The sequence below is a fragment of the Bison bison genome, unplaced genomic scaffold (genome assembly GCF_000754665.1).
Source record: "Bison bison bison isolate TAMUID 2011002044 unplaced genomic scaffold, Bison_UMD1.0 scf7180017864368, whole genome shotgun sequence".
Classification (NCBI taxonomy): domain Eukaryota; kingdom Metazoa; phylum Chordata; class Mammalia; order Artiodactyla; family Bovidae; genus Bison; species Bison bison.
Window position 1 is genome coordinate 1,422,781 of NW_011494940.1, and position 20,726 is coordinate 1,443,506.

Below are 20,726 nucleotides of genomic sequence, written 5' to 3' on the forward strand. Positions count from 1 at the left end.
GACTAAGTTGCATAAGGCTTCGGCGTTCTGGGAACGGTGCCATAGTTATAGCTGCCCATGAGGCCACCAATGAGAAGGGATGAGAAGCCCAAATGGGGACCAAAGGCAGAAGGTGGGGAATAAACAGGGCAGTATGGGCATCATCTGAGGGTCAGGAGTTCTCAGTGCTTGAGACCCCAGTTCAGGGACTAGGCAGGACCCAGGGCGGTTCTCTCAAACCAACTCCCTCTGTGAAGCCCCAGTGTCTGCTTCTTGGAGCTGGGGAAACTGGCAGCTGCTCGTTTAGAGCCCCTATCCCCTCTCTGTGCCCCCTCCCCTCGCATCTGTCTTCTGGCTAGAGTTGTGTGAAGCGGAAGACAATTTGGGGCTTATTAGTGTCCCAGGGAGACATGTAACTTGTGTTGCTGGGACCCAAACAGCAAGAGTCTTAGAGGCAAACTCCAGCCGAGAAAAGACTGAGGAATTGTCTCACCTAATTACGGGGAATGGCCCTCTTTGTGTTTGTGATTCGGTACGGTTGTCCGATCGCTTTTGATCGCTTTTCTCTGTTTGCTGGCTCAGGCTATGCTGGAATTGTGCTAATTAGAAGAGAAATGGACAGAGTGATCCTGTCAGCCCTGGTTACTGGTGGGGACAAAGCGGAATATTATTCTGAGGCAGTGTTTTGTGAGGGCCCTTCTTCCAGCTCTCATTAGGAGGAAGGGGCCACAGGAGGGGAAGGTTCCGAATGCCTGGCCTGGCTAATGGAGCATTGGGGTGTTCATGTGCTAATTAACAGGCTCTGCCAGCGCTCGGAAGCCTCCCCCATGCACCTGGTGCCACCTGAAGCCCCCAACCAGCCCTGCTCAGGAAGAAAGTTTTGGGCAAAGGGTGGGAAAGCTGGTGGCCTTTCAGAGTCAGGTTCATATCCTTAAAGTGCCCCGAAGCCTAAATAGATAGGAAAAGTCAGTTACTGGCCAGTCAGAGCTTCACGCACCAGGAGAAACCACTGATTGCCCACTCTTTGGGGGTGGAGGGTACAAGGTCCTCGTATGAAATGAAGCCCATGCAAGGCCAGGTAGTCCGGTAGCTCTCAGAGAAGGAAAAAAACAGACACTGTAGAACATAACCAAATGCTTGGAGATGGAGTTTGTGCAGGAGTTGAGAGCTGGTAAGAAACCCTGTCACCTGACCCCCCGGGACCATCCGCCTTGGCCCTGCCCGTGTCCTCCCTTCCTGTTCCACATTACCTTCCCGTATTGCCTGAATCCTGCTGGCAGCAGAAGAGACTGGAGCCTCCCTCTGGAAATGCAATTTCTTGGCCTTATCATAAAGCCTCAATGGAAGTCCAAATACCCTGCAGAAGCCCCAGGGGCAACGGAAAGACTTTCACCAGCTCCATTTGTACTGCTCAGAAGGCAGAGGGCCAAAAACAAGGAGCAATTAGCAGCTGTCCATTAAAAAACACACACACACACACAATGAAAATAGGTTACAAAGAGATAAAGAAAAATTAATTACAGCATTTTGGTATCAATGCAGTTGATATCCTTGAACTTCTACTGCTCCAACAAAGGAAAGAAAGTCAAGCAAATCAGCTGAGGCCTGAAACCTCAGAGACTGAAGAGAGCAAGCAGCAATGAGACTCTTGGTGAGAAAAGAGTAGAGTAAGAATTTGAAAATGTGTCTCCAGGCACCAATGCTATGCTTCTGCTCACAGCCAACAGATGCGAGGCATGGATGGTGTTTGGAACAGTGAAAGGAAAGGGAAAACAAATCTGTAGGCAAATAATCATTTATGAGAAAAATAGTCTCTGAAGATTTAAAGCAACATATTTGTCACGCTGTATCTTTTCAGTCAGTCAATCAGCCGTGCTTTTCTTTTTTAAAAAAAATAATTTCATGTATTTTAGTTGTGCTAGGTTCCACTGCTGCGTGGGCTTTTCTCTAGTTGCGGCAAGTAGGGGCTACTTCTGAGTTGCGGTTCTAGGGCTTCTCATTGCGGTGACTTCAGTGGTTGCGGCTCCCAGGCTCTAGAACACAGGCTCAACAGCTGCAGTGCACGGTGTTAGCTGCTCCAATGCATATGGTATCTTCACAGACCAGGGATCCCACCCATGTCTCCTGTATTGGCAGGCGGATTCTTTACCACTGAGCCACCAGGGAAGACCCAGTCCTGCTTTTCTAGATCAGAGAAATTGACTGTCCACCCAGATGTATTATTGGGAATCAGTGATTAACCAATGATGCTAAGCAATTTGCTTTCCTTAAAAGGGAATGTTTTCTCTAAAAGGGCATGCTCTGGTCTGGAGCAGTAAACCATCAATGAGTGACAGCAGTAGTATTGGTTAAATCGGTACTTCTGTTTTTGAACAGAGTTGTAAAGGAATGTATAATAAGGGTTTATAGCAGGTGGCAGAGAAATATTTGCTTTTGATATGTCATGTTTAACTGGAAGCATGCAAACAAACAGGTCATGAACCTCCAGTTCAGAGAAGCCACGGCAGAACTTAGATGTGTGGGAGACAGCCACAATCTCGGGGAGCAGATAAATTAGTGGGGACTAAGATATGTACTCAGATCACTGAAATATAAGGTAGACTGTCGTAATAAGAGTCATAAGGGTGGTATAAATAAATGCTGTGAGAACGCAGGGGGAAGGATTATGCCCAGTTGGATCATGGGGTTTTACAGGAAGAACAGGTTGATGGGCAGGAAAAGGATCCAAGGCTTCTAGAAACTCAATGGCATCCACAAAGGCACGTAAGTGAGGAACTGGGGACTGTTCAGATTAACTGGGATAGAGACTTCATATATTGGAGAGAAAGGAAACCAAACTGGAGGGTTATTTAGGGTTACATGTAGAGAGTTTTAAATGCCAGGAGGACGGGTCTAGACTTTATTAGCAGACGAGGGGAGGTATGAAACAATGAGTTGGGTGGCTGGTAGCTGGAGACCATGTGGTAGATGATCACAAAGCCCCACATCGCCCAGCGTGATATTAAAGGGAAGACAGTCGGTCATCTGCTGTTATAGCTGTGCTTTCTGATGAGGTCTGTGCTTTAAATATGCAAGTTGACCTTTCGAGGAAAAACTCACTTTCCTAATAAAACGTAAATATTTATTATGACGACACAGAAACCACCATATACAAAGTACAATCCTCTAACATCCTAAAATACATACATGCACACATTGTACATAAATTTATATTATCAATATAAAAATACATCAATAACATTTCTAAGGACAGCAAATACAAAACCAATAAATATTGCAATTCTAAAACATCTACGTATATTAAGTGCTGGTGGATAAGATGACAGTAAAAGGAAGAGGCCAAAGCAGACCCCAAAACCAGGTTACAGACCGGAGTTGGTTTGAGGGAGGTACCCCCATGTTCTCCATCTATTTCTCAATATCCTCAAGCACTTAGAAGTGCCTGACACCATCAATTCTCAAAAAACAGAGCAAAGTTAGAATCTGACATTGTGGCATTATTTTTTTGCACAGCCCTCCTTCCTTCTCTGTCCCCATCTTTTACATTCTTTAACCGTATTTAAGATAAAGGAATGTCAATGATAAGCTTTACTTAAAATCAAAACCTCTCTAGCCTAACCTTATATATCGCATCCAAACAGAATGTTTGCCTTCTCATACTCTCTTTTAATGTCTTGTGTTAAATTCCACCCACCCTGATCAATAAGTAAAATTGCATGGATGGTCAAAGGAAGCAAATGAAAGAAAAACCCAGCCTTACTTCTAGCACGGGAAACAAGGCAGAAGTGTCAGGAAACAGCTAACGGACCAGCTGTTCAACTGAGCAGTGCTGTACCCTAGCCAGACACTCCGCATCAGACCTTGACCACAACATCCCTAGTGTCTAAACACTAACACACTACTGCCACATGGACCTTCTTTTCATAAGGTTTAGGAAACCCCATGAACTTCTCAAAATAACAGAAGCTGGGGGCTAACTTACAAGACAAAATAAGGAGAATACTTACAATCAATTTTAAACATGGGCTAGATTTTCAGGTCGTAACATAGATAATGGACAAAGAGCTCCATAAGAATTGTAGAGTCAAGAAATTCTTTCTCTTCTGTGTGTGTGTGTGTGTGTGTGTATTTCTGTTATATGAGTGAACTATCTAATCTGTGCTATGAGATGGGATAGTGGGGCAAGCAAAATATTGCCACCATTCCATAGCACATTCCCTTAAGGTCAATTACAATTTCTAGTTTTTAATCAAATGGGAACTTCTGCACTCAATCCCCTTCTATCTTTCAGGCCATACCTACTTTCTCACTTGAATCTGTAACAGATTAAGCAGAACTCAAAAGTCCTTTCCATCATCTTTAAGCTAGTCTTGATATCTAGAACCCAATGCAACCCTGCATGCGCCTTTCACTGTACAAGCTAATCCCAGGAGGGAGTTGGTACACAGGGATCCCACTCTCTGGAGTCAGACACATGGGGGGCCGTTGGAGGTAGGGAACAGAAGGCATTGGGGGATGCGACTATCATGAGAGGTGTAGAATTTCAAAAGCATTTCTCTAGCTGGGGATTCCTGGAACCTAGTATACATTGGTGGGTTTGCAGGTCAAACTGTACCCTGACCTGAATCTAACTGGTCCAGAATCTAATTGGCCTCTGGTCTCCTAGCATCATAAATACTTCCTAAGAGATGAAGTACGATTCAAAGGAACTCGTCCAATCAACATGTCTCAACTGACTTTGCCATCACTGAATCAAATCAACTGTAAGATCCTGGAGCTCCTGAATCACTTCTGGAAACGAGAAAGCAGGACTTTGACCTTTAAGAATGATATGCTCTCTGGTGTCACCAGCATCCGAGGTTGAGACGGTCAAAGTCTGGAAGCTGATGGAATCACTGCACCGATCCTTGGGTAGAGCAGATTCTTCTCTTGCTGCCGAACGTCCTCAGAGGTGCAGAGTGCCAGAAGCAGGGGAGAGGGTGAATTCTGGAGTGCACCCTCTGGCCTCTGGTCAGGAAGCAGTGAGGTGTGCATCTTCAGAGCTGCACTGGGAAGGAAGCATGGTTCCGGGCCCCAGGACATCCTGTCCACAAGCAGCTGCTACTTCTTGGGCTTCTCTAGAATGTTGAGGAACTTCCCCCTTGTCATCTCTCTGGCTGGAATCACAAAGTACATGAAAGATCAATGAACACCTAAACTCTGAAAAAGGGTTCACAGGAAGGCTTAATTTGAGAATGCACATTGACATAAATTGTATACAAAGTTGCTATCCTAACAGATTCCATCCCTACTAAGCTCCAAAAAGAAGGAAACACAAAGCACTCTTGACAACTATAGTAATTACCAACACTGTCCTGAAGTTGGTAATTACTATAAGGTGCAGGCCAACTGGGGAAATCTTTATCATTTACCATTTTAAAAAAATCACCAGGGAGCTCCCCCCAAATCCCTCTCTCCCTCAAGAATGTAACCTAAGACTCATGTTCACTGTCTCAGGAGGTTTGCTTCTGGAAGCTAAAATCCAACCAAGATCACAGTCTTTTCTAGATTGTTGGTCTCTGGACATTTATAATCTCAAATCAAAATTAGAGATCATTTACCCCATCTCTCAGGAGTGGTAGTCCCTGGACACTGTAATCTAACAGGGTTTATATTCCCTCAGTGCAGTTCATCTGTGGATGGAGTAATAAAGTAGGGTTTATAGAGCTTTGGTCTTCTCTCTCTTGGCATTGTCAGTCCTTAGATATTTAATATAGCCAGGCAAGGTTTATGTGTCTTTCTCTGACTTGCAGCACCATCAATCTTTGAATGCTGTAGTTACAAGAGGGTTTATACAGCTACTTTCCTACATATGAGGCTCTGAAAATCAAAGTAAAACATTTCTCAATTACAAGACCCACTTTAGAAGCCCCCAGTTTTAGCTCGGTCAAGCAAATTCTCAAAAATCATATGTGGCATAACCCCCTTCATCCTTATCCCTATGTCTCTTAAATGGATCCTCTTTTTATGTCTCTTGGATGGATGTAACAGTGCTGAAAGTTTTCTATAGCTGGAGTCCAGAAGTTTGGAACCACACGGTGGACACACAGCAGGCTGCGGTGCCCTCTGGCTTCCCAGGGACATGTCTCCATCTTGGCCAAAGGAGATGACTAGGGAGGCACCTGCTGGGATGAGAAGGACCTTCACCCTAGGCTCTGTGTTTTCCTTCCCAGCAGAGCAAATGGTGCCAGATGACGGGTGCCCACTTCCCACCCCTACCACCCATATTGAATTGTTCTTGGTTTAGTTCTACAAGAAAGAAAGAAAACAGTACAAACTTTGTAACTACTGGAAAGTTTTAGGTAACTGTAGTCTACTCATTCCCTATCTTTCACAAGTTCAAAGCTCCAACAAAGGAAAAGGAAATCCCATTAACCAGGAATGGAAGCCCCAGTCCTGGGTTTTATCTCATATACCCACAACCCTACCCTGGCCAAAATCAAACTGACCGTTCCTTCAGTGGGCTTATGCCAAACTCCATACATACAAAGTTCCTACAAGACTTGCGATTACTTGTTGATGTGATTGTCTTCTTTCATGGAAATGTAAGAACTGAGGGCAGAGGTGGTATTTTACTATTGTTTATATGGCCAGCACCTAGCACAGCACTGAACTCAGTATCTGCTGATAAATGCTGGCTAGATGAATGATGATACACAAAAGAACTGGAACCAAGTGGGCACACAGTAGTCAGTTTCCTTCCCTTCCACAGACAAACAGTAAGACTTGTTGGTGACCCTCACTGCTCCACTCTCTACACTGTGGGAGTCTTTTAAAATTTACCTTGTTTGGCAGGAAAGTCATTTCCCTTGATGAAAGTAATACCAGATTTATGGAGAGATCCAGGCACAGGACTAACTACTCTAGGAGAAATCCAAACAAGTGTTTTCTTGACCAGGGGAGGCAGCATGGACTTCTTTCAGAGAATATAGGCTCTGAATTAAGTTCCAACTCTAGTATTTGTCAGCTGGGTGACACCTTGAGTTGGGTAGGATCTCTGAGCCTCAGTTTCCTCATCCGTAAAATGAGTAGCAGATTAATGCCACCTGCTCTGCCCTCTTGGGTATTCAGCCATGATCATGCTTAGTGCAGTGGTAACATTATTAAAACATCACCTTTCAGAGGAAGTTGGTAGTCTGCTGCTTCCCTTGTACGCAGTATTTCCTGAGTGAATAAGTGAGTGGATTGTGATAAGGCAGACTAGCAATCTCAAACATCCCAATTCTTGGAATCTTCCCCTCAGCCTGATCCTATAGGAAATGACTACTTATACTTCTGTTCAGAGTGGGTCTCATCATTTACTCCTCCTTGGATAGGTTTTCTGTCTATTCTCCAGTGCTTACTAATGACTTTAAACACAGTATCCAATGAGCCTGCAGCATGGCTAGAAGCAGGTGCTTTAGAAATCAGACTTGGGTAATAAAAAAACTCCGTGGGTAGAACTGAGCCTTGTTCCAAAAATCCTGGGCTAAGAGCACGGTACTGATTTTACTAATTATTTCTGCCTCTTGCACTTCATATAACCCAATTCTTTACTGTTTTTTCCCCAAATGGGAAAATGACCAATATTTTAAGACCTAAAATTTTACAAAATCCAATCTATTCGAGGGATCAAAAGGATTTAAAAAGAGAAATAAACGGATATTCCAAAGTCTCTCAGTGGCAAGCTCTCCTTGAATCTAACCAATCCTTTTTAACAACCCCCTTTCTACTCAATCATTCCTCCCCCTTCAACCTAATCTAAGTACACAGAGCTGCAGCAAAACCACCGTAAAAGTAGAAGTAATTCAAAAGACATCATCTTCTACATGGGAGGGGAGAAAGTTTTCCTACTCGCTGGTCCTATATAGGAGATATACGAATTCCTGACATAGCTGCTCCCTAAAAGAGGGCTGTACCCTATAAATCACATCCTAAGCACCAACCCCTTTCTGTGCACAGAGAAATTGCTGCGGGTCAGCGGCTGCTCCAGAGCACGTGCCCTCCTGTTCACTTGTCATCAGCGATGTTAACATCTCTGATTAATTCATATACCCCTGGTTTTATTCCTCATCTCTCTATCCTTGGCTCTCCTGTTCTACTGCATCATGAAGATTCTTACCGACCTGCTACAGTAATCACCGCCCGCTAACTGCACCCCCCAAACCTAGTGAAATTGTTTAGTGATGCCAACCGCGCTTTTAATTTGCAAGACATCAGACACAGAGGTAATTTATACCAACATCTGTTCATTTTTGACTTCTGAAACAAACTCGCACATGCTGCTACAAAATCCCATTAGGAGTAGAGACAGCCTTCTGCTACTATTCCGTATTCCTCTTCTACACACACACACACCCCCACACACCTTCCAGTACGGTTTTATATGTAAATATATTTTACTAAAAATCTCCCACCAAGGATCTCAAATCTCGTTGGGGAAAAACTTTAGAGAAGACGACAGCTTGCTGACAGAGGAGACGAAGGTATTTCTACATCCTCCTGCCTAGTTCCATCCCTTCTTCTCAGTATAATCCTTGCATTAATAGTCAGGGTAAGATTCTATGCTCCTCAGCTTGGCAATTATGATTTCTGCCTTCTCTCCTGGTTCTTTTTTCCCCACAATGTGTCAGAAGACCGTCCTGGGGACAATAAAATTGCTAGAGAGTTTTATCTGGAGTCAACACCATTTCTTAACTATCTTCTAGTTCCGGATTAATTCTCTAGGATTCTAAGACTCAACAGAAGGGGAACACTGCTACCACAGTGTAATCACTAAGCCAAGGGGGATCCATTGGTGCTCAGCCACCACAGTGTATGCCATGCAGAAGAGAAGCACGACCTCCACATCAAGCTGTGATTTACGGGCCCTGCTAGGCTGGGCACAGACCAAAAACCGAGAAAGCCGCAATCAAGACTCTCACCAAAGGGTGAACATGAGAACTGCTACGGAGTGAGCGACAGGGGGACAACGTGTACACATTTAAAGACAACAAACGGATAAACTAAAATCAACTTTCAGGTTGATGCTGGTTCTATTACCCCTTCACAGGTTCCCTAGGGCTGTCAGGTTCATGGCAGTTGTAAATACCTGGGTACACGTTAGAGAGGTCAGGGCTGAAGGGAGGACTCCATCCTGCTTGCGGTGAAGGTGGTGTGTGCTTGAATGTAATCTCTTCTTTAGACTCTCCAATTCCTCCAGCCTACACTCAGCCTTGCCTCTGGCTCCCTTTCCACAATGACTATCCCCAAACTGTCTTCTCTGCAGTAAATTTTCTGGTGGCTGGTTGAAAAAGATTTCAGTGGTACAGATTGATTTCTCACTGGTGAGGGGATGAGGGATTACCAGAGGCACCCTGGTTAACGAGATTGGGTGCACAAGCTCTCATGAGACCAGCCCTCTCTGCCAGGGCTCTGCACCTTTCGCCCATGACATATGGGTTTCATTACGGAAAGATTTTCCAGATTATAACTTTGAGGCAATTGCCTGATAAAATTCTGCTTGGCTTTAAGACAGGAGACAATCGAAAGATTAAGTAACTTTTAATGAAATGGAAGAAACTCATAGCATTTGGTTTTCAGTTCTAATGCAAACTATTTTAAATATTTCTGTGTCTCAATATAATTAAAAATATTAGTCAGGTGGAGGAGAGTTACTTTTCAGTGGTTCTCTCACATCCTGAAGAGCAACAACAGACTGTTCAGGAGACTCTAATATGAGTGGCCAGGAAACAAAGGAGACAGCATAATGTTGTGAAAAGAGCAGGGCTTTTATTTTTTTTAAATTTTTTGGCCGCACCATGCAGCTTTCGGGACTAGTTCCCCAACCAGGGACTGAACCCAGGCTCCCAGCAGTGTAAGCGTGGAGTCCTAACCATTGGACTGCCAAGGAATTCCCAAGAGCAGGGTTTTTAGCATTAGCCAGGCTCAGATTCAAAATCCCAGCTCCCATACTGAGCCTGAACCACTGCAGGCAAGTTGCCAGAGTCATCTCTCTGTGTTTCAAACCTCTCATCTGTTCAAGGTGGGGTTAATACAAGGGTCACACAGGCATTTGGTAAATGCTAGCTACTATATGACTCTTTCTTTCACGTCAAACAGGAAGTTTATTTAAGCCACAAGATGCTTAATGGGAAAATTATCAAGGATTCATTTCTCTTAGAGCAATTTATCCCTGCTTTAAGACAGACTGCCCTACACATAACAGCTAATGTACAAAAAAGTTAAAAAATGCCTTAGGTTTTACAGTGATAAAGTGAAAAATATTAAAAAAATTCTCCAATTGAACAGGAGAATTGTATGCAAGGATTTTTGTTTGTTTTCTGTTAAACAGTGAGAGCGAAATAACTTACTGGAATATGGAAGACAAGGGCTGAATGAGCACGCCACTGATGGAGGAAAGGAGGAAGACTGTCACAGAACCAGAATTCTGCCCCAGTTGTTGTCCATCAGAACATAACATTATATTTAGTTGTTTTCTTTTTTAAAAGGGGGTGGGTAATATGCTCATCTACATCACCAGTTACTTGAAGTACAGTGAAGAGTGAGGAAGGCATACAGGAAAAAATAGAAAAAGCCATACTGTAGTAGTCAGGTTGTGGGAGAGACAAACTGAGCATGTCCTCTTGGTCTGAGGGAACTGACTTCTGGAGTAAAGAGCAAGTTCCTTCAAAGCAGACACCTCCTGTCTGCTGCTGGAACACCGACTGCATCTTGGCTAGTACAGCATGGATTTTTCTGTTCTTTCGTGTACTCCTTTCTCACTTCTTTATGCACTTCAAGTAACTGGTGATGTACATGAGCATATTCCTTTAAAACAAAAAAACCCTAAATGACCAATGTTATGTTTTGATTGACAACAAATGCGGCCAAATTCCGGTTCTGTGACAGTGCCCCTCCTCATCAGCGGCGTGCTCATTCAGCTCTTGTCTTTCATATCCCAGTAAGTTATTTTGCTCTTACAGTGCATCTGCTTCATGAATTGGCTGCCCATTAAATCGGAATCTAATCTACCTGATTGACAAACCCTATCTTTCACAGTAAACCTTCATTAGTTAACTAAGTGGTATATGCTTTATCTGTGTGCCACAGAACTGTCCTGCCCTGCCACCTTCAAATTAACATGATGACTGTTCTTGGTTTTCATTAATATGATGACTCCTTCCTTGGGCATCCATCGGCCACAAGAAACAATGGCATCTCCTTAGCTGCCATGTCACAAAAGAGGTACCAGGTCAGCCCCAACTGAGCATACAAGCAGCACCAGGAGTGGCAAAAAGGGGATAAACTATTTATTTTTTAAAAGATCTCAAACATGAAGGGAAACACGACTGTCTTGCATTTGTGTAACAGGTTTATTCTGGAGGCTCAAACCTGGGTACTAGTTGGGGCAGCAACCTTCCTTAACTGTATGAGCAGCTCCTTCTAGCAAAAAAGGAGCACATAAAACCCTAGTTAGTTTGGTTTAAATCCATGTGTTAAATGGTTATCTATTTAACTAGATTTATAGAAGACACTTTGTGGAAATGATGTACCATTTGTTTTGATTACAGTTTTGACTTTTCTTTAACAAATATTTTTTGGTTGAAAGTGTTCTAACAATGAAGAGGGACCTGGTAGTCATCAGTGTGCACTGTGCAGGAGAGAAGCATGAAGGCAGTGGATGAACAGCTTAGTCACGTAGAGACCCAACCTACAAGGTTCTAGGTATGAGGGAAAAGTCACATAAATGAGAAGAGGCCTTGGAGACAGCTAGCTAGCAGTTCACAGGTATCTTGGTACATCAGAGGAGAACAAAGGAAACCACTGGGATTCATAGAGCCGATGTCTCTCTCATAGGAACGGGGAGGGAAGGGTTTCCCGTCACTCTGGCATAGAGCCGGCATACAGCAGAGCAGTGCCCGAGCAGGCTGCGAGGTGAGATACCTCACCATGCTCCAGTCAGACCTCCGCACAAAACCTACCACTAAGTGATCAATAATTCAAGTCAAGGACTAAGTACTTTATAATGCCTCTGATGTGAGAGCAGCAGGGGCTGGGGCCACTGTCAAGAACAGAAGGTGCTATGAACTGGGCATGAAGTCCCTGGGTGAGAAGGGCTCCTGGGACCTCATTAGAACACTGGTGGCCCTCAGAAAGTGGTATAATTGTAATAAGGGCCACAGACCACCCTCAATCAACTCATGGGAGAGTCAACCCACGTAAGAGTACGTGGTAGAAATCTTTCTTTTCTCTATATAAAAGCAGTGTTTGAAAGCAGACAGAGGCCTTTGCTTAAAATTCCCTGGGCATAAGCATTTCAAAAGGACAATGAAATACATATCTAAGGAAAGAATAGCCTGGGTGCTACCTCTGTGACCAAACTTATCATTGACTATGAAAATCTTCATCCTAAGAATTCTCAAAAAATCCTTTTGGGGGCACATTTTCCAGATTCTGTTTCTATAGAGTGTTCTGTCTCTCCAACAGGACTTTTTCTTCCGAAAAGGGTGGCTTGGCTAAGAAGAGTCTTCTCTCCACTGAATTCAGAAAAAGATAATTTTATGTCAAACATTTTTTTTTTCAACTCATTGTAAGGGTCATTTCCAGAGACTGTTTTATCTAAGAAGTAATATAAAAAAGAAAAGCCAGGACTCAACATACAGGTAAACGCATTTGGATAGTTCCAATATGGAAAATAATTTTAATGGCTTTTCACAATGGAGGAAAAAAAAGACAGAAATATCCAGCCAACAGATATATTCTCAGAATATAAAACATCAAGCAGGAACATAAAATACGGGAAGTGTCAGCCATGATGCCTGAAGATTGAAAGCAGAAGAATCTTAATTGTCAGGTATTTGAAAAATGTATTCAAGCAAAAGCCTGTGTTTCTCCATCAACTCTCCCTGTCCTGCCCTCTTTCAAAAGCAAAACAAGACAAGATTTCAAATATTCAATCCTTTTTATCATTCTTCTCCCTACTAAAAAACAAACCAAAACAACAAGCGACCCCAAAGATCTATGTTCAAGAAATGAGACCTAACAACTTCTTGTCTGTGGTATGTTTCCTCTCCAGAGGGCCCAGAGGCCTATTTCACTTGGTTCCCTTTTCAAGGGCGAACTCAACTGAGCGAAAGGCAATGAGATCAAAGCAATGGATCAATATTCTTGGGGCAAACTTTTATTAAATGCTCATAAATGTTCACAGAACATTCACACTTCAGGGCCTGTACTTAATATAGATTGTGGTGAAACACTATGACCAAAGGCTAGTAGATTCACACAGCCTTAATTTCCTCATTCATAAAGTAAGTACAGCAATAATGATCTATCACGCAAGGTTAAGAAAGAGTGACTAGTCAAAGTGACTTCATCAGGACACAAAATATTTTGCCCCAAGTTAGAGTAATTTATTCACAGGCAATATCCCACTCCCAGGAAATTCAGACCAGGATCCCAGCATAGATAAATTTCAAAGGACTTGTTCATTAAGACAACTTTCCTACTCATCCCCACCTCAGGGTGCTGGCAGTAGCAAACATCTACAGAGGATGCAGGCCCCAGTCTTACTGACCCCCAGGCCAGGGAAAGAGTTACATCTTCACACTGCGAGGCCAATAAAAACCTCTCTTGATTATAATTTAGATAAGAACCACCGGATTGAATAATAATGTCTGAAACTCCCCTAGCTGTTTCACCTTGAGACGTCCATCACTGGGTTAAACATGATGCTAATTGCATTTGGATTGATTAATTTCTCTCACTCCTGTCTATTCGAATAACGCTTAACAAAATAATCATAGCACCCAGAGCCAAATCTTTTCCGTCAAAGGAATGAAGCCATCAGAACAGGCAGAGATGAAAGAAATGAAGATGACCCGTAATTACTGCTACGGTGATATCATTACCATATTATACAAAATGAGTGTGGGGGGAGGGGGAGGAGGGAGGAGGGGCTGAGATTATTTATATTTTTTAATGGAACGCTACAATCTGAGAATACAGATGTGACATCAAGTGGGACACACAGAAATATAGAACTTTACAAAAATACAAATCTTGCTCATGAAATTGCAAAATCCAACAAACACTGAGGTCCAAGATACATCAAGTGTCTTGGGCTGTGAGCAGGTATTATTCACGCCACTATTTTTTCACTGCAATAACACTTTGTGTATGACTTACATGGAGATTTAAGATGCTCTCTTCACACCACAAGCACTTCTATAGTTACTGGAGAATTCTTCTTTAAGCCAGGGGATAATGTAATTTTATTTTAATTTTGTTAGAGGTGGCCTTGTTTGTAAAATTAGAATCTTGAGTTTTAACTGCAGATAGTTTTGGTTTAAGACAGCAAAGAAAATGTCTATGTATCTTCACGCATGGTTCATAGGACGGTAGTATGGACTTAACTCACCAGCAAGGAAAAATATATTTCCGTACTTTCTTGTTGTTTGATAGGACTTTTTAATATATTATATATGATATAGAAAAACTTACGATAGCAAAGGATTTGAACTTTAGGTCTGAATCTATCACTTATTAGATAGTGATCTCAGGTAAATTATGTAGCCTCTCTATGCCTCAGTTACTTCATCTGTAAAATGGGGGTTTACTACCTACCTGAGTCAGTTGTTGTAAGACTTAAGATGGTACATTTAGGTGCTCAGTAAGTGCTGGCACAAGAAAAAAATTTCCCCCTAAAATTTAATGGCTATTTACAAAACCTTGCATGTTTTGGTTATTTCATTTAGTGAAGTTATTTCAAATATACACTATAAAATACCCTGAATATAGATTTTAACAAATATTTGTTAAATAAATAAATAGGATACTTAGAAGGGGCATCATTTTAATAGGCTAGAAATATCTGGGGGATATTTTTGCTACAGTATTTTAAACAGAGAACCATAATTAAATTGAAAACAATAAAAACAGATATTGAAATTGTTTTACTTAACTTAGATAAGAAGACATGTTTTTCTATTTTCTTACATAAAAAATATTCCCACAGAAAATAAGCACATGTATTTTGATTACATGTATTTGTAGTCATTCAGTAGTAAATGTAAACAGAAAAAAAAAAAAAAAAGATAAAACACTGTATTTCTGCCAGGTTAAAACAAGAGACTAAACCATTTACAATGTTAACTTTGTGTTCTCTGCTTTCCTTCTGGTAAAGAGAGACAATGTATACAGTAGGAAGGATTTCTCTTGTCTGGCTTTGGAATTAGATGGGTCTGGCCCTGACCCATCTTGTATATGCAGAGTACATCACGAGAAATGCTGGGCTGAAAGAAGCACACGCTGGAATCAAGATTGCCGGGAGAAATATCAATAACCTCAGATATGCAGATGACACCACCCTTATGGCAGAAAGTGAAGAGGAACTAAAAAGCCTCTTGATGAAGGTGAAAGTGGAGAGTGAAAAAGTGGGCTTAAAGCTCAACATTCAGAAAACGAAGATCATGGCATCTCGTTCCATCACTTCATGGGAAATAGATGGGGAAACAGTGGAAACAGTGGCAGACTTTTATTTTTCTGGGCTCCACAATCACTGCAGATGGTGACTGCAGCCATGAAATTAAAAGATGCTTACTCCTTGGAAGGAAAGTTATGACCAACCTAGATAGCATATTCAAAAGCAGAGATATTACTTTGCCAACAAAGGTCCGTCTAGTCAAGGCTATGGTTTTTCCTGTGGTCATGTATGGATGTGAGAGTTGGACTGTGAAGAAGGCTGAGCGCCAAAGAATTGATGCTTTTGAACTGTGGTGTTGGAGAAGACTCTTGAGAGCCCCAAGGACTGCAGGGAGATCCAACCAGTCCATTCTGAAGGAGATCAGCCCTGGGATTTCTTCGGAAGGAATGATGCTGAAGCTGAAACTCCAGTACTTTGGCCACCTCATGCGAAGAGTTGACTCACTGGAAAAGACTCTGATGCTGGGAAGGATGGGGGCAGGAGGAGAAGGGGACGACAGAGGATGAGACGGCTGGATGGCATCACGGACTCGATGGACGTGAGTCTGAGTGAACTCCGGGAGTTGGTGATGGACAGGGAGGCCTGGCGTGCCGCGATTCATGGAGTCGCAAAGAGTCAGACATGACTGAGCAACTGAATTGAACTGAACTGATCTGGCGGCTCAGTAGTAAAGAATCCACCTGCCAATGCAGGAGACATGGGTTCAATCCTTGATCCAGGAAGATCCGACATGCTACGGAGCAACTAAGCCTGTGCACCACAACTATTGAGCCTGTGCTCTAGAGCCCAAGAGCTGCAACAACTGAAGGACCACACACCCTAGAGCCCGTGCTCTGCAACAAGAGAAGCCACCGCAATGAGAAGCCCGCACATTTCAAAAAAATCAAAATCAAAAATGTTATAAATCAAACAAGAATCTACAAAAGAAAGTATAACTGAATCGCTTCGCTATACACTTGAAACTAACACACTGTAAATCGACCATGCTATGCTATGCTAAGTCACTTCAGTCGTGTCTGACTCTGTGCGACCCCATAGACGGCAGCCCACCAGGCTCCCCTGTCCCTGGGATTCTCCAGGCAAGAACACTGGAGTGGGTTGCCATTTCCTCCTCCGATGCATGAAAGTAAAAAGTGAAAGTGAAGTCACCCAGTCGTGTCCGACTCCTAGAGACCCCATGGACTGCAGCCTACCAGGCTCCTCCGTCCATGGGATTTTCCAAGCAAGAGTACTGGAGTGGGGTGCCATTGCCTTCTCTGAAATTGACCATACTTCAGAAAAATTAAAATTTTTAAAAATCAATTAATACCCTTAAACATTTTTAATTTGAACTAGGCATATTGGTACGAATACAACTTCTTTTCTTGAAAAAAAAAAAAAAACAACAACAACACTCGTTTACAAACTCTGTCCATGGAAAAGGACCAGAAGCCTGACAGTTCAGTACTAACGAATACTCTTAATACTTAGATTTCTACTAAAAGGAACCAAGGTTACTTGGAGATATGGATGAGATTCTAAGTCTGAAGAAGTAAATGAACATAGAATATCTTGACATGCTGAAAGGAAAGAAGTTATCAAAGATTACTGGAGTCACGTCAAACAACACAGGAGTCAACAAAAAGGGGTGTCCACTAACTAAAGATGGGACAGTTCTGACTGTCAGAAAGATTAATAATTATAGTAGTTAGAAATAATATTAAATATAAATACCTATGATGTTTCTTAAAAGTCCTTAGTTATTTCAACTCATCTTATGTTCTGAAAATCAGTAAGTAAAAGGGGGGAAAAACCAATCTTTTTTTCTTGCCTTTCCTCTCTGGACTATATTTCAGGAAAACCAAATAGCTGCTACTGATAATTATCACTTTTATTATGAAAGAGATCAGATGTACACCACCTAAACCCAATGATCCTCATTGAAACTGGAACAAATGAAGGTCTTATGCTTTCTGATATGCAGCAATAGCAAGTACATGTATGAACCATTCTTTCCAAAAAGACTGATTCCAAAATCACTTTATTCTCTAACTCCACTAGACTGTATGAAATTTGGGGGGAAAACAGGAAAGCGTGAAATGCTACCACTAGGATAAAAATCATCCAAATTTAAAATGCAGGAGATCTTCCCATACAAACAACCTAGTTTCTTCAATAATTAAACAGCACTGGCGGGGTTGGGGGAGCTCTAGAAGAACAGAGCATGCCTATTTATAGAGAAGATTAAGAGGCTGAAGTCTGATGTCAACCAAATGCAAATGTGCAGACCTTCTCCAGATACCAACTCACACAAACCAACTGTGAAAAACAGTTTTAGCCAAATTGGACAAGGATTATGTTATTAAGGAATTATTATTTTATTTTGTTTAGTATAATAATTGTGTTTTTAAAAGGGCTTCTTGGTTAGAGATACATACTAAAGTACTTATGAATGCCATGGCACTAGGATTTGCTTTGAAATACTCCAGCCAACAACACAATCACAACAAAAGTGTGATATAAGAGGGCAGAGATAAAACAAGAATAGAAGAAAGCTGACTGAAGTTGGGGATGGGTATGTGGAATTCATTATAGCATTCTCACTACTTTAGTAACATTTGCAAAATCTTCATAATAAAAAGCAAACTTCACCAACTGCTCTTCTGGAAATATAGCTTTTTCTCATTATCATTGAATATCATAATACAATGAAGAGTAGGCCAGGGAACAGAGATGAGGACAATTAATTATATAGAGGGCTTGGAAATGGATAGACAGAAAAAGCTTGAGAAAGGGGGTGAGTTTTTATGTCATGAGTGTTTATTTCCATCGTTAAATTCCTTGGATGAGGAACAAATTACACATGACCAAACGATCAAAAGCAGATAACATTTTTTAAAGTCCACCAAATCTTACTCAGGTGAAGCCTAATGATACGAACCTGCTGCCTTCCAACCTTTCTTAATTATTTAAGGAACCACACTGACAACTCTAAGAGCACAATTTTCAATTTATTCATAAAATAGCTACAAGTGCAGCTCTCTTGCTCAACATTTTGCTCCTACAAAATTCTTTGGGAGGTGGAAAGAATAAGTCCTTGGTTACTCATTTATTGAATTTTGAATTGAAATTTTTTTGAATTGAAAAAGCTTTAGGGTCACTACAGCAGAAATTAACACAGTATTGCAAATCAACTACACTTCAATAAAATAAAAATAAAGCTTTAGGGTCAGTAGTAAGAGTAACTTTAAGGTCTAGACCAGTCCAATAGCTAACAAGTTACAGAAATGAATAGCTTAATCTAAACGTTCATCAGCGTGTTTGTTAGAGGCTAAGTCATACCTGAGTCTTTGGGACCCCATGGACTATACAGACCATCAGGCTCCTCTGTCCATGGAATTCTCTAGGCAAGAATACTGGAGTGGGTTGCCATTTCCTTCTCTAGGGGATCTTCCCAACCTAGGGACTGAACCCAGGTTCAGGCAGATTCTTTACTGTCTGAGCCACCAGGGAAGCCAATTCACTAGTCCAGCTAAATTTCACACCATCAACAGCTGTGAATATAAATTATCACCTCCCTAATCCTACTTTAATTGGATCACTCTTACTTCATAGATGATTTATCCAATTTAAAACAAACTACTTGTTCTGATAATTTGATTTTAATTGATTGCAATGTAGTTTCACATATGTATGGGTCATGTTCTCAACTTGACCAGACAATAAATTCATCAGTGGAAGAGACTTTTAAAGATATTTTCCCTAAATGACTTGGAAAAAATACCCAATATATAGTATTTGCTTCCCTGATAGCCCAGTTGGTAAAGAATCCACCTGCAATGCAGGAGACCTGGGTTTGATTCTTGGGTTGAGAAGATCCCTTGGAGAAGGGAAAGGCTACCCACTCCAGTATTCTGGCCTGGAGAATTCCATGGGGGCGCAAAGAATAGGACACGACCAAGTGAATTTCACTGATAATATTCATCCAGCAAGGCTTAATTTAAAAATCTTTTTCCTTTAAAATCATGTAGTAGTACAAATGTACAACAATTACTGTTTTCACTTGATTATGAATTAAAAAAAAAACTATTTATTTATTTGGCTGCATCAGGTCTTAAGTTGTGGCAAGCAGGATCTCTGATCTTCACTGCAGCATGAGGGATCTTTAGTTGCGGTGCACGGGCTTAGTATATCTACGGCATGCAGGATCTTAGTTCCCCGATTAGGGATCGAACCTGAGTCCCCTACATTGCAAAGTGGATTCTTAGCCACTGGACTACCAGGAAAATCCCTGAATTTCTTGCAAAAGAACATCACATCAAGGTGAGAACTTGAATGTATGATGTGTCTACCTAGGTAGTCATGTTAAAGGGACCTGGAACCTTTAACCAGAGTGCTTGCACCTGGACTAACATCTCTCTGAGCAACAGAATACAAAGAAACAATAATGGACTGAAAACAATTACAGTTAGGACAGTTATGAACAAGAGGATACAAAAAGGACCTGGGACCAACTGCCATTTCTGAGAGGCGGAGAGCAAAAGCAGGGTATTATGTAGGATCCCTGCACACAGCGTCACCATGGAGTGGGCTGATCACCTAAGCTATGCCTCCTGCCCAGTTCACAGACCTGCCCCTGCTGTTACCCCCTTTAAGGACCCAAGCAGCTTCTCTGGGGAGATAGCAAGAGTACCTGCTCCTTGTTTTCCCTCCCTCATGCTGCAGCACAGCCCTAATGAAGCCCTGACTAGAATTCTTATCTGGCCTTGTATCAATTTCTATTGATTAAAGGGGCCAAGGGCCCAGGTCCCTAACAATATGGTAATGGTTAGTTTACTTGTGAGTTGAAATTACAGCTAGTTAACCATCTGTGTTTTTCAAATATCCAGTTTTGATGTTTCTGAAAAATCTGATTTACATTTGTGAATTAGAACATAAAAATATCCTCAGCCGTAAAATTACATTATACTGTGTATAGTAGTCCACTTCATGGAAACTCCAGAGTTTAATCTATATATAATAACTATACAGTTTAGTAGTTAGAACTGGACATGGAACAACAGACTGGTTCCAGATAGGAAAAGGAGTACATCAAGGCTGTATATTGTCACCCTGTTTATTTAACTTATATGCAGAGTACATCATGAGAAATGCTGGACTGGAAGAAACACAAGCTGGAATCAAGATTGCCGGGAGAAATATCAATAACCTCAGATATGCAGATGACACCACCCTTATGGCAGAAAGTGAAGAGGAACTAAAAAGCCTCTTGATGAAGGTGAAAGTG

The 20,726-nt window shown here is 41.7% G+C and overlaps 1 protein-coding gene across 3 annotated transcripts in view; it reads right to left on the minus strand.

The window, feature by feature from the left end:
• Nucleotides 1–3,065: 3,065 nt before the first annotated feature.
• Nucleotides 3,066–20,726, minus strand: part of LIN52 (lin-52 DREAM MuvB core complex component) — a 112,880-nt gene continuing 95,219 nt past the window's right edge. The window contains exon 7 of one of the 3 annotated variants that reach the window (XM_010855755.1): nt 3,066–5,135. In XM_010855755.1, coding sequence (XP_010854057.1) covers nt 5,080–5,135 — 56 coding nt within the window. In that variant the 3' untranslated portion in view covers nt 3,066–5,079. The remainder of the gene's footprint in view (nt 5,136–20,726) is intronic. The other 2 variants (XM_010855756.1, XM_010855757.1) reach the window with 2 other exon arrangements.